We start from the raw sequence: 14,256 nt of genomic DNA, 5'->3' as shown, positions 1-14,256 counted from the left end.
GCAAAAAAACCCACTTGCTAAATCAAAATACATATGAAGGTAGGGTTTTCCATAAAAAAATCAGAAGTGGACAACCAATGGTCAATGGATGCTTAAACCACTGAGTGAAACGTTGATGAGGAAGAGTAGTTTTATGGGTAAGAGACTACTATCCCATAGCTTATTTGCAGGTCATAAGGGGAAAAGGCAACTTCATAACAGAGGGATCTAGCTGTCCCTTCCTAAGTTATTGAGCATTTTCAGCCTGGTGAAAAGTGGGTCAATAATAAAAACAGTAACACAAGCATCTTGAGACACAATTAGCAGCATATGACACCTTTGCAGTACTTTTCCAAAAAAACACAGAGCTTGAATCTAATCAAGTCTTTAGGTCCAATTTCAAGTTTATAGAGAAATACAGTGGATGGTGTACCAAGTAAAGGATGCGCACCGAGAAGCCAGTCGGTTGAATCTAAGAGTGAGCTGTGTCACGTTATAACTGACTGTGATTTCCTCCCAGGAAAATAAAATACATGTGAGCAAAGGTTCATGCTACAACACAAGTGACTTAGGAGATAGAATAACAAACTGTAATGTGCAGACCCTGTCTGGATCTTTCTTTGTACAAAGCAGTAAAAAGACATGTTTGGGTCAACTGGGAAAACATGAATATGACTTGAGTATTAGATGATATTAAGATGGCACTATTAATATTTTTAGGTGTGCTCATGGCATTGTAGTAATGTAAGAGAACAGTTAGAGACACAAATATTTGGGGGGAAAATACTACTAAGCCTGTAACATATTTCAAATACCTCAGGGGGAAAACAGTGTTTCTGTTAAGATCTTAGTAATATGGCACAACAACTCTAGCAATAAGGATGAAAAGGGGAAAAGAAGAAAGAAGATGAAAAACAGAAAAAAAAATTTCCTACTCACAAGGCAAGAGGGTCTCAAAGATTTCTAAACCCTTTGGAGCTAGCAGCAACAGCCGGTACAAGGCCATTTGTCTATCTGCAGACTATCTTCAATTTTAGTCTGTTGTCAAAGCAGGGGCTTTTTGAGGGGAAAAAAAGGCAAATCTTGGTTTATGTAATTCTCAACATAAGTAGCTTCTGTTCTAGACTCCTCAAAATGGAAGCAATTCAATAAAAAAGATACGTTTCAGTGGTCTTACATACTAGTAAGTCTCAAAAGTTTCCTCCTTTGGACTTTCATTAACCACATTTCAATATGAGGTAAACTTGCTTTTGTAAAAAGCCATAAAAAGCTGAATTAAATCCACTCTGCCATTTAAAAATTAAGTGAGACCCACAGAGATGTTTACCTATATTCCCTGTAGGAAGTTTTATGTTATAGTAACTCAAATTTACTGGACTGCCTTTTATTTATTTATTTATTTTTGGACTACCTTTTAATATCCATTTGCCTTGTTCCTTGTCAGAAATAACAGTGAAGGGATCCCTGGGTGGCGCAGCGGTTTGGTGCCTGCCTTTGGCCCAGGGCGCGATCCTGGAGATCGAATCCCACGTCGGGCTCCCAGTGCCTGGAGCCTGCTTCTCCCTCTGCCTATGTCTCAGCCTCTCTCTCTCTCTCTGTGACTATCATAAATAAATAAAAATTAAAAAAAAAAGAAAGAACAGTGAAAAAAGGTTTTAGGGTTTTTTTTTTTCCTTTTTTCAAGAATAGAGTGCTCTATAAAAAAGTCATTTAGGGGAGCCTGGGTGGCTTAGTCCAACTCTTGAGTGTCCAACTCTTGATTTCGGCTCAAGCCATGATCTCACAATTGTGAGATTGATCCCCCGGGTCAAGCTCTGTGCTGGGCAGGAGGCCTGCTTGAAATTCTCTCTCTCTCTCTCCCTTTTCCTCTGTGCTCCCCTCTTCTCTCCCTCACTAAAAACTAACTAAATAAATAAAAATAAAAAAGAGAAATAAAAAGAAAAAAGAAAAGTCATTTATACACAACTTTTAGGCACATCCACTAAACACACAACACATTTAATTGTGAAATAGAGCCAGATTAGTACTAATATCCAAGGATTTTAATTTTGTGATGAAAGAGAGACTGTTCTTTACCCTTCTGAAAGTATGTACCCTTCTAAAATATAAGTATGTTGGACATTGAAATAAAAGGCTACAATAGTGGTTGTAATTTGAGTTGGAAATGGTGATAAAACAAATGTGGTTAATCAATAAAGATAAACTTCAAGTAGTCTAATCATTGACAAGGTTGACCTCCGTAAGTATGAATTAAGACTCTCAACCAAGAAGGGCCAAGAAATACATCTTAACTTTCTGATACTTAGTACATTTAAAGTAATATTTTTTTTCAAATAAGGTAAGGACAAGCAACTTAATTCTGACGCCAAAAGCAAGAAGGGTTATTTGAATCACACAAAAGACAAAAATCTTGACAAGACCCATAGCTGGTTGGCCAAGACAAAAATTCCATTTTCCCTTTAGATATTCCTCAGTGGCAATAAACGACTTGAAAGTGAGTTTTCAGTTTGCCTGAAGGCTAATCCTAAAAATAAATAAAAACACAATTTTTTCCTAATTAGTATGGTGAAAGCATTTAATAAAAAGTCGAAAAAAAAGACTATAAAAGTATGTAGACACTAGATAGTAGAGTGAGTATCCAGGTATGAGTTTTATTGTTGTTCTTTATACCTTACACATATTTTATATATGTAATTTTATCTAACTAATATTTAGTAAAAGCAAATAGTAGAAGGTATATAAGAGCGTGTGTGTATATGTACATTAGTTGTGGGAATACATATTTGTATTTATGTGTGTGTGTGCACCAAAAGCTTGTCCTTATGGTTCTCTGTGTAACATCTTCCTTGCAGGATTATGATATGTCAGTGCAACATTATTTATCAGTATCCTGCTTTGTACTACAACTGTTCTGTCTTGTAAGCATTAGGAAATATGTTTGTGGAAACAGGAAAGAAAGCCCTATCCTAAGAGAAATTTAGTGTTGTGGGTGTGTGGTTTTTTTAAAAGCTCCAGTGTAGCTTTATGAAAATTAGGGAGAATCGGGGTAAAACAAAATCACTTAGCTATTACCTTGTTTCAACGTTATTCTTTGCAGCTTTTCCTACCAAAAAAAAAAAAAAAAAAAATCCACCTAAGCTAAAATTACCACATATATGACACAAGACCTTTCTGCAAGTATTGGGTATAGTTTCATACAGCATAAAAGCTCCCAGAGAGGTAGTTCATAGAAACTATAGGTCAAATCAAAATGGCAGTAAACAGTCAAGGCATAGATGACAAATATGGCTTAATACTAATGTCACAAATGTCTAAACACTGTCCCCAGTGATTTTTGGGATAAAACAGGTCCCTGACACCCTCAATGTCTAAGCATCTGGAGATCTTGGGGGACTCCTCTGATCCATATCAGTATGCCACTTGCTTCAATATTCTCCAGACTGCCAGCACCTAACTCAAAGCAGCTTTCCTGGTGTTGCCTGTAAAGGAGTTTCAGACATCCCCAAACTTTTCAGAGTTGAATTTAGCTATTTTCTTGAATGCATACAGAATGCTTCCTAAGTCACACGATAGTCGTGTATGCAATTCTGCTTAAAACTATTTAGTGGATATTACCCTTCACCTCATTGTCTCAGGCCTCACCCCCGTCATTCATGTGAGGCCACAGGAAATAGTTATCTGGAGCCCTTTCCCTACCAGGCACTGTACCAGGTGCTGGCGGAGGCTATAAAAGGCTCCATTTCATCTCTACTCTCCCTCATTTCCCTCCCTTTCCCCCACAAAACACAAAAACAAGAACAAAAACAAAAAAACTCTCTCTTCTTCCCTGCCACCAAGAGGAAGGTTTGGCTTTTTTTTTTTTTTTTTTTTGAAGGTTTGGCATTTGATCTGAATTTAGCACACTATGGCTCACAGTTAGAACTTATTTCTACTTTGGGCTGGAAATCACCATGTGGGGTTTTTTCCCATTAATTAAGTCTCTCCCACTCCCCCACCCCTCAAAGCAAACAACTATTTTTTTATATATACAAAGCAGAGAACATCTGGAAAATGACATAAACATGACTCTTTAGTCGCAAAAAGGCAAAATTACACCAAAGTCTAATGAAAACTACACTCTGAAAGTCTGACAGTATTTTTGCATAAACTTCAATTATACCAGAATGAATTGCTCTGTTTTAAATCCATATTTTCAGACTTTGTGTCTATAAAACAGTCATGCTGGACATATTATTTTATTAGTCTTGTTATGGTTTTGATCCTCGGCTCTGTCTTTAAAAGCAGGAACTGTGTCTCCACTGCCTTCTCCCCCATCGTCACCCAGCACATATCTCCTATTGAGCACCCATCACGTGCTGGACACTGTTCAAAGCACAAAGCTCCTCATGGGCCTTACATTCTTTTTTCAAAAACAGATTGTATTTATTCATTAGACAGAGAGAGAGACAGAGAGACAGAGAGACAGAGACAGAGGTAGAGCACAAGCAGAGGGGAGGAGGCAGAGGGAGGAGGAGAAGCAGACTCCCCACTGAGCAGGAACCTCCCCACCCCCAAGGCAGCACTCCATCCCAGACCACAGAGATGATGGAAAAACTAGAGTGAGTGCACACACTGATACAGAAGATACCAGAATAAACTTGGGCTTACTTTTTAAGAAGTCACTCACCCAAAGCATCAGACATCAGCTGTTCCATGTCTAACCAAATACGCAGGAGTGATGACTTAAGAACAGATCTTCTGATAGTAACAGATTAGAGTTGGGCAGAATTTTTAAGGCAACTTTAAAGTATCCAGTTCTACACTCTGAAGTTTCCTTAGGGACCAACTGCTTATTTTTATTCTTCACTAACACTTAAATCACAAGGTGGAAATTCTTAATATACGTCTCTGAATATTTTCGAGGAGGAGAGCATGAGAGATTTTCAGCACAAATTCATCCCATGAATTAGGATATTTTGTCCTCAAAATTTATAATCAAGGTAAGAAGACCAAATCCAAGCCTATGGATTTATACTAATTAATACTAAAGATCAATTTGTATGTATGTTACATAGGATTAAAAACCGTGTGAAACAATCTATGTAAATATCTAAATTTAGTTAAGTTGATCCAGAGGAGCAGAAATCTGACCAAATTCTGCTCATCAAGTCCTGATGTCTGGTGCCAGGCAGGCTATAAACATTAGAAGAGGTGGTCACTTTTTAGAAAATGAATTGAGGGATCCCTGGGTGGCGCAGCGGTTTGGCGCCTGCCTTTGGCCCAGGGCGCGATCCTGGAGACCAGGGATCGAATCCCACGTCGGGCTCCCGGTGCGTGGAGCCTGCTTCTCCCTCTGCCTGTGTCTCTGCCTCTCTCTCTCTCTCTCTCTCTCTCTCTCTGTGTGTGTGACTATCATAAATAAATAAAAATCTAAAAAAAAAAATAGAAAATGAATTGAGCAAAAGTACCAGACAGGCAAACAGAAGCCCTACAAAGGAACCAGTATAGCTTCACCAGACTCTGACATAAAAAACTGGAATAATTTCACTGACTAGGCTTATTAAAATTTAGATTAAATTATTGCACTTGTGTCCTGAAATATAACCCAATGACTAAAAGTGTAATATTAAATTGTCTAGGACACAGATGGCAGCACTTTATCATAATCCTAACATTATAAAATGTTGCCACCATCTCAAAGCTGATTAGAATCAGAATTACCTGGGGGAATTTTTCTTAAGGTGCATATTCCCAGGCCCCACCCATTTGCACTTCTGATTCATAACATGGGGCTGGGGCTTTGCAAAGCTTCCGGAGACAGAGGTGACTAGGCAGGTTGGGACCCAAGAAGCTGACTCCAAGAATAATGAAGGTAAAATGTAAAAAAATGGTGTCATCTTCTCACCAAAACCAGACTGGCATCCCAGAATTGCCCTCTTCTAGACATCAAAATCGCTAATATCACCTATGACCCACTATCTGACTATATGGCCAGTAGCCTACCTCAAGGCCTAAAATGGGTGTGTCTGTTTAAAATAGGAAAACTTGCAAAATAAATGACCAAGAGCTAATTGAGAAAATCACAGACATGAGAAATATTTAAAAAATCACTATGACTTCACTCCAGAGGTATCAGACCAGAGTTCCTAGAAAAAAAAATTTTTTTCAGTAAATGTCCCAAATCTAAGTTTTGCTTTTTTATGTAAATACTTCTGTCTTTCTTGGTTCTTTTAACATCCTAACCACATAGGAACTGTTGTGGAAACTCAAATGGCATCTTCTTCCACCAGTCAACTGCTTGACTTCCACCAGTCAAGTCTCCCATTCCAAGCTCCTTAAGAATAGAAGCAATCACACTTGTTGCCAGAAAACTGCTGGAAAAAGCACCCAATCAACAGCCTAGATGGCTATACAACATTGGAAACTTCATTTGGAAAAATGGATAACAGTTGTGGCCAGATTGGGACAGGGACACACTGCCGGACTCATTCATAGACGTGCAGCATTGAAGCCGCATCTTCTAACAGTGATACAAGAAACATTTTTTTTTTTTGTAAATGCTTACAACACCCATGATCAAGAGCCTACATATTTAATAAAAGCATACATTATTCATTAAAATTTTACGACATGCATAGCGTTCTGCTAGCGCTGATATATTTTGTCCAAACTTCGGCTTAAAGAAAAAAAAGAAAGGAAGGAAGAAATCGGTATGTAAGCAAACTTAGGAACCAGTACTAACATCCTGAGTACCCAACTTTCAGACTGGGAATGGATGCGTGGCTCAGTGAAGAAAATGCCAGCATTTGGTTTCCCTGTGATTCCTGTTTCATTACGGGGCGGGCGGGGGTGGGGGGGAGCTGTCAAAATATTCTGGAGAGTTAGTGCCAATTAAACGGCCTCAGTTGAACAGGGGCAGAAGTACGGAAGGGCAAAAAAAGAAGTGAAAAATCGCAGGAAGCGGCCCTAGGAGTAAAGAACTAATTAACAGGGGCACCTGCGTGGCTCAGGTTGTGACCCGGGGTCCCGGGATCGGTCCCGCATCAGGCTTCTCCCTCTGCCCAGGTCTCTGCCTCTCTGTGGGTCCCTCATGAATAAATCCATAAAATTAAAAAAAAAAAAACCACGCACCTCTAATTAACAAGGCTGTATCCAGGGCTGGTAAAGGGGTCTACTACCTATGCAGAGGTGAGGTCGGTGGGGGGACTACGACGTCCCACCCGAAGCCAGGGCGCAGGGCGCAGGGCCCCGGGAAGGCCCCCTCTGGCGCCAGCGCCCACTCCGGCCTGGGGCGCAGGCAGCTCGCGGAGAGCGGCGGCAGGGCCCCCCATCCTGCAGCCGCGCGGGGGGAGCGGGGGCCTCGGAGGCCCAGCAGCCCCGCGGAGCGGCGTCCCCGCGCCCGGGCTGTGCCCTCCGCGCCCGGGTCAGGGAGTCCGGAGCACCGGGAGCGCAGGGCGGCGCGGAGGTGTCCAGCGGCTGTGCCGCGGCACTGGGGGGGCGCGACCCGGCTTGGGGGCTCCGTTCCCTGCAGGCCCCGCCCGCCCGGCCCGCGCCCCACTCACCCGGCTCGCCCGCCCGCAGCCGGGCCGGGGCGCAGACCACGAGCAGCACGGCCAGGAGGCGGCGGGCGCCGGGCCCCATGGCCCCGCGGGGCGCCAGCTCGGCGCGCTCGGCCTCCCCTCGGCGCGCGCGGCGCCCTCGAGCCGCGGCCCGGCCGCCTCCCCCGCCCGCGCCGGGCGCAGCCGCCGCCCCGCACCGAGTCCCATTGGGGCGCCGGGAGCCCGGCCCCGCCCCCCCCCGCCCGCCCCGCCCCGCCCCGCGCGCCGGCCCCCGCGGGAGGAAGGCGAGGTCCCCGGCGGCCCGGCTCGAGGCCGGAGGCGCCCCAGACGCCGCCCGCGGTCGCTCCAGGCTCCGGGCGCCCCGGGGCCCGCGTCTCCCTTCCTTCCGCCGCGCCGCCCCGGTGCGCGGGAGCCTGGGGACCCCGGGAGCCCCGCCGCAGCCCCGCTGCGCCCGGTGCCTCCTCCCCGCGGCGGGGGGCCTCGAGGGCTGCTCCGCTCCAGGGCTTCGCAGCCCCCTGGGGGCCGGCGGGGCGGGGATTGTATGCAGCCCCGAGGGATTCGAAATACTGCTTGATGGGCTGCTGATGGACACCGTTAGACTCCAACTCCAGTCCCCCCATTCATTCATTCATTCATTCATTCAAAAGTGATGCAGTCCCGTGGGAGCCAGGTGCAGGGCTAAGCCCTTGGGACCTTTGCAGGCGTCATAAGGAACCCGGCGAGCGCGTCTCCACTGCAGGCTGCGGTCGGAGCCCCGAGGAGAACCAGCGGCGCGCGGGAGCCCCGGGGGGGGTGGGAATCCGCCGGGAAGGGCCTCCCCCAGAAAGTGGCTTCGAAGCGGAGACCCGGAGAGAGGGGCGAGCGGAAGGCGGGGGCGGGGAGGGCAGCCACGGGGTGCGGAGGAGCGCAGGGAGGGGAAGGCGGGGGGGCGGGGGGAGCGCGCCGCACAGGGGGTCGCTGGGCGGGGGGTGGAAGGGGCGCGCGGAACCGGGGCGCACGCGGAGGGGCCTGGAAGGCCGCGGAGAGCGCTCGTTTAACCTGATCCTGCGCCCGGCGAGCAGCCACGGGAGATTGGGACGCGCGATCTCCCTGGAGGGGCGGGCAGGTGGAGGGCAGGGGGGGTAGGGGGGTGCAGGTGGAGGACGGGGGGGGAGATAAAATACGTATTTTGAACACACCGACAGTCCAGCCCCCACCACCACCCCGCCCCCCGCCCCGCGCCCCGCCGTTTCCCGGGAACGCGCAGTCCGGGTTACACCTGCAGGTGGCCCGGCCGGCAAGTCGCCGGGCACTGCTCATTGGATCCCCGCCTAGACTCTCCTCATACCTGCATTCATTTCCCCCTCTGTCTTTATTTTTTTTTAAGATTTTATTTATTCATTCATTCATTCATTCATTCATTCATCATCAGAGACACGGAGGGAGGCAGAGACACAGGCAGAGAGAGAAGCAGGTTCCACGCAGGGAGCCCGACGTGGGACTTGATCCCCAGTCTCCAGGATCAGGCCCTGGGCCGAAGGCGGTGCTAAACCACTGAACCACCAGGGCTGCCCTGTCTTTATTTTTTTTTAATTGCGAGTTTGTCTTTGGGGCTTTGCTTTCTCAAAGGCCGCAGAGCTTAGAGGAAAGGGTTTGGGCTTTAGAAATGAGGCTGCTCCAAGCCGGAGTGGCTTTCAGGCTCAGCCACCTGAGACTGATTCTCTCTGGGCCTCAGTTTCATTGAGGAGTATGATCCCTAATCGTCCACAGAGACAAAATAAAATATGTACTTAAAAATCTGGCATGTACGAAGGACTCAGTAAATAAGTTTATATCTGTAGGAAGAGCAAATTCACACCCACGAAAATATTGAATGTTCTCACACAAAAAAGCATGAAAGCTACTTTGATACACTGAATTACTCCCTAACTTGAGCTTTCCCTGTTTCTTTTTTCTCTTGATTCCTCCTACAAAGGTGAGCTTGGGCAGCTGCTGCTGGCCCCCGACAGGTGTGGCTCTGTGAGCAATGAATGAGGAAAGACAATGAGAGTATTGTTTGCTAGTGAGGAATTCACAGGGTGAGCCAGGTGGGCTCCCAGAGGTGACCTTTTCCATCTCCGCTAATACCTTCATGGAAATGAAGTAATCAATTCTACACCAGAATCCTGAGCCACATCAGAGGCGAGATTTAGGATCTGGTAACAATGAGAAAACAAGAAGGCAAGCTAGATCCTAGTGCTTTCATTATGCCATTCCTTCCTTGAAAAAATGAAAGCAAAGCATAGAGAAAAAAAAAAAAAGCAAACCATAAAAATACAAGAGATTTCCAAGTATAATTTTGTGTGTAATGAAATAAACCTCACGGAATTGATACACTTCAACCACATAGACTTTTTTTTTTTAATTTATTTATGATAGTCACAGAGAGAGAGAGAGGCAGAGACACAGGCAGAGAGAGAAGCAGGCTCCATGCACCGGGAGCCCGATGTGGGATTCGATCCTGGGCCTCCAGGATCACGCCCCAGGCCAAAGGCAGGCGCCAAACCACTGCGCCACCCAGGGATCCCAACCACACAGACTTTTATGTGACACATGGGTTTCTGTTTAACTCTTGAGAAGATTCCATTATGATTTTGTAAATGATGCCTTATGGGATCTCAGAACCTAATGTAAAGTTTGGAGATTCTATTAAAAATTATAACTGGTAAGATCCATTTACAGCATCTCACGTGCTAAGATTAAAGAACTGTTTATCATGTGAAACTTCTCTGGGAGGGTTTCTCACAGGGCAACTCCACATTTAACTAGTCTCCCCACTTACCATCCAGTCCTTCTTATTTTACATATCTTATGCAATTTTTGTTTATATTTGCTGGCTCTTCTACAAAAGTAGAGAACAGCTGGTCAGAGCTGCCTTGTTTCATAGATATAATATCTATTCTGTATGGCTTAGGTAAAACAGAATTAAACAGAACTGCAAGCCTAGTTTTATTCTAAAGTAGTTGGAAAGCTTTAGACTGGTTCAATTTGATAATCTAATCAATTTTATCCTTAACATATACTAACCCTGACGTGACCATGAAGAAGACCAAATGGGACATAAATCTGAGACCCAGGTAGGCTTCTACTTTCTGAATGCTCTCTTTTTTCCACTTCAGTTCAATAAAGTGAACTCAACAAATATATTTTAAGCATTTCTATGTGCAAAACAATGTGATAGAGATACAATGAAAACAAACACCGGTACTTCTCTTCCTCCTTCATTCATAATCTAATGATAGAAACTTCAGTTATACTGGCTCATACGTATAATGATAGAAGTCCAGAATGTTATAGAATCACAGAGGAAGGAAGGGTGCATAACTGGATTTCAAAAGCCTGAAAGGCATGGGAGGGGTGAAGATGGCAATTAGAAGGCAAATAATGAAAATAATAAATAAATAAATAAATAAATAAATAAATAAATAAATAAATAAAAAGAAGGCAAATAATGTTAGTGAGATGAGAAGAATTTCTGAGAAAGCTCAGAAATACAGATCACAGGGTGTTCATAGGAACTGAGCCTGATTCACCAGGGCTGGGACAGTGAGCGTGAGACAGGAGTGGGAGCCTGACGGTGCCGTGGGAGGCAGGGCCAGGATCTGAGTGCGCCCAGGGCAATGGGAAGCACGGAAAGTGGAGGAACTTGTTCAGATCTGATTTTTGGAAGATCACACTGGCTGTAGGGTGGGGAATGGATTGGAAAGAGGTAGAAAGTCCAATTAGGAATTTGTGTCAATACTCCAAGACTAGAGATGATGGCATCTCCTTTTCATGCTCAAAGGGGCAGAGGATCACTGGACCCACAGCACCAAAAACCTGTGAGCTTTCTAGAAATGCAGACTCCTGTCCCCACTCCTTCCTAGACCTCTGAACAGAATCTGCATTTTAATAAGATCTCCAGGTCAGGATAAAGCCATTGATAGATCTGAGGGATAGAGGTTAGAAACTCAAGATGTAATTGAGTCTTAGGATATAGGCAATGAGAGAGAAGGAGGATTAAATTCTGAGTGCAATAGTCCAAATATTTGGTATCACCCACATTATTCCTTATCTCTAACACCCTACTGACTTCTGTTTGCTGGTATTTGTTAGGTAGCCATGTCATCTAAGCTCTCACATGGAATCTTATTTTTTTTAAAGATTTTATTTATTTATTCATGAGAGACACACAGAGAGAGAGAGAGAGAGAGAGAGAGAGGCAGAGACACAGGCAGAGGGAGAAACAGGCTCCATGCAGGGAGCCTGACATGGGACTCGATCGCGGGTCTCCAGGATCACACCCTGGGCTGAAGACTGCGCTAAACCACTGAGTCACCCGGGCTGCCCTCGCATGGAATCTTAAATGCCATAGTTCACTGCCGCCAGATCTCACCTTCTCGCCCCCACCTTTTGCAGCTCCAGAAATTTGATTTTTGCCAATGTGTTGAACTTGGGGATACTGCTCCACGGTTAACTTAATCACAGAAATATATAAATCAGCACCCATGTCAATTTATTAATATCAAGAACTATAAAATGGTGAGGGACATTGTCTTCAGCCTGAAAACAACTTTGGAAGGTAGGAAGCACCAGAGGTTGTTAGGCAAACATGAAAGAAAAACAGGACTGATTATTTTAGTGTTTCTAATGTTTGAAGGCAACAAGTAAGAGTACTGGATCCTTCCCATCCCTCATCCCTATTTAATATTTGGGAATATTGCAAAAGGGGTCAAGACTATGACAATAGGGAGAGAGATCAGGCTTAACTCTGAATACAGCAAAAATACCCAGGAATTCTAGCCAACAAACAGATGAAATATTATTAGGAAGAGACATCAAGCATAAAGGGATTCTTGCTAAACCCACTTAACAGAGTTCTTGCTGAAGACAAGTCAAGACTCGTACAGAGGTGAAGGATGAGAAACTTGATCTGATGTCAACAGTGATCCAAGATGGTGGAGGCGTCTCTCTAAATTGACTTAGCAGGCGGAAGAGAGCCCAAGGATGAGACCTCAATGGAAAAGGAGCTCAGAGAATCTTGACTTTAGTTTGGTCAAGGAGAGAATCTTTGTCACCTCCATTTGGGTATTTCTGCCACCAGCACCAAACAGCTGGACTAAGCAAAGGACACCCTCTTTCAGTGGCAGAGATTATTAGCAGAGTGCTGTCACACTTGCCACCTAAATTGGCCTTTCTCTAATTTCCATTTCTTCTTTAGATATGTTAATGTTATAATCAGGCCTCCATATTCCCTCATCCTGTTTCCAATTCAGTATTTATTGGTATAGTGGAAAGTTCAAAGGGCAACCCTATTTTCAAGTTCTATTTGCCTGCAATACATATGTGTTGTTTCACAAAATAGTCCTTGAAGAATGTTCATATACTTGACTTGAATTGGTTCTTAAGACAACTTGAGGACAGCTGCTTCCTGACTGTGTCCCCAGGAAACATGTTTATTCCACTGGGAGATTTACAAAGCACACTCAGCTGTGAAGCAAAGAACTATTATTTACCGGACCTCCTTGTTTCCCAAACGTACTTGAAATTCTGTTTGTGTCCTCTATGTTGTGTTTTATTTTGTTTTTACCAAACACATTCAGTGGAGAGAGAAGAGGTATGGTGGGGCAGCTTCATCCCCCAGGCTTTAAAGAGCTCATCACTGACCAGTTGCTCCTTTCTACGCTCTCTCACTTGGTGTGAGATTGAGGTCGAGGGGACAATCAAGTGTGGGTACTGGAGGAGAGTTCTAGGCTTTGCTGTCATCACAGTTCTCACCTGTAGCCCAGAGCCTTGGGCCATTTGACAGGGTGAGGAGGGGCAGGAGAAGAGTTTGGAGTCTCTTTGCCACCCAGCCAGGGTCCTTGCACTCTGGGAATAGCCTCCTGGAGTTACACAGGTCTATCATTGCTGTCATTCAGAACCCCCAAGGTAAAGGCAAAGTGCCCTCCACTCACTCATAACAGACACAAACCATTGACTTGAGTGTTGAAATCAGACCTGGCAACTGAGTTTCAGCTAACGGGCTCCCATGCCTTCCCCTTTCCCCGCTAGACCCTCCATCTGAGCCTAGAACCCAGGCATAAGAGCTGGAGAGATTGCTTGGAGAGCAAAGATAATTAACAGGGAGAGGACAGCAGGAATCAGAGGGTGCCAGTATGGGTGGAGGGAGTCCAGGGTTCAGTGCTACAAGATCTCCCAATACTGAGACTGAAACTGACCTTTAGACCTTTAGGCTGTGACCACTGAGAGCTTAAAACCAATTGGTCAGAGCTGGGGGAGCTGAAAGGAAGGGGAAAGAAAAGCCCCCAGCACAGCACAGCCCTGCCGTCAAGTTTTATGCTCTTGTGACATTGGGATGGGGGCGGGGGGAGAGACCCTGGGCCAGGATCAGGGAGAAATAGGTCTAGTCCTCACTGCACAAATTCTGTGACCTGGTACAAGTTGCTCTCTGCCTGCTCCCCCTTGGCCTTACTCATCTCTGCAAGGAGTAGGCTAGACTGGACAGTCTGTGACACTTCCTGCTCCAACGGCCAGGATGCTGTTTGATGCTAACAGGAGCTGTTGGGGAAGTGGAGGTGATCCCTTGGGATCTCTGGCAAGTATTCTTGGAAGCTGAAAACATAAACCACAAACTTTCAAGGAGAACAGGCCCCAGCCTTTGGCCTGCCCACGTGACTCGCCTGTGCTGAGACCTGAGGGCTGAGGGATTGAAAGAGGCTGGGAGAGAGCAGAGCATCAC

At 45.4% G+C, this 14,256-nt stretch overlaps 1 protein-coding gene across 2 annotated transcripts in view; it reads right to left on the bottom strand.

Annotated features, from left to right (window-relative positions):
* DCBLD1 (discoidin, CUB and LCCL domain containing 1) overlaps positions 1-7,663 on the bottom strand; it is a 66,164-nt gene extending 58,501 nt beyond the window's left edge. Inside the window, exon 1 of one of the 2 annotated variants that reach the window (XM_055310483.1) lies at positions 7,521-7,663. In XM_055310483.1, the coding sequence (XP_055166458.1) occupies positions 7,521-7,599 (79 nt within the window). In that variant the 5' untranslated portion in view covers positions 7,600-7,663. Of the gene's footprint in view, positions 1-7,089; positions 7,320-7,520 lie in introns of those variants that run through there. The other variant, XM_055310484.1, reaches the window with a different exon arrangement.
* Positions 7,664-14,256: the final 6,593 nt, after the last annotated feature.

The sequence above is a fragment of the Nyctereutes procyonoides genome, unplaced genomic scaffold, assembly GCF_905146905.1.
Source record: "Nyctereutes procyonoides isolate TBG_1078 unplaced genomic scaffold, NYPRO_anot_genome, whole genome shotgun sequence".
Classification (NCBI taxonomy): domain Eukaryota; kingdom Metazoa; phylum Chordata; class Mammalia; order Carnivora; family Canidae; genus Nyctereutes; species Nyctereutes procyonoides.
This window is presented reverse-complemented; position numbering and strand designations above follow the sequence as displayed.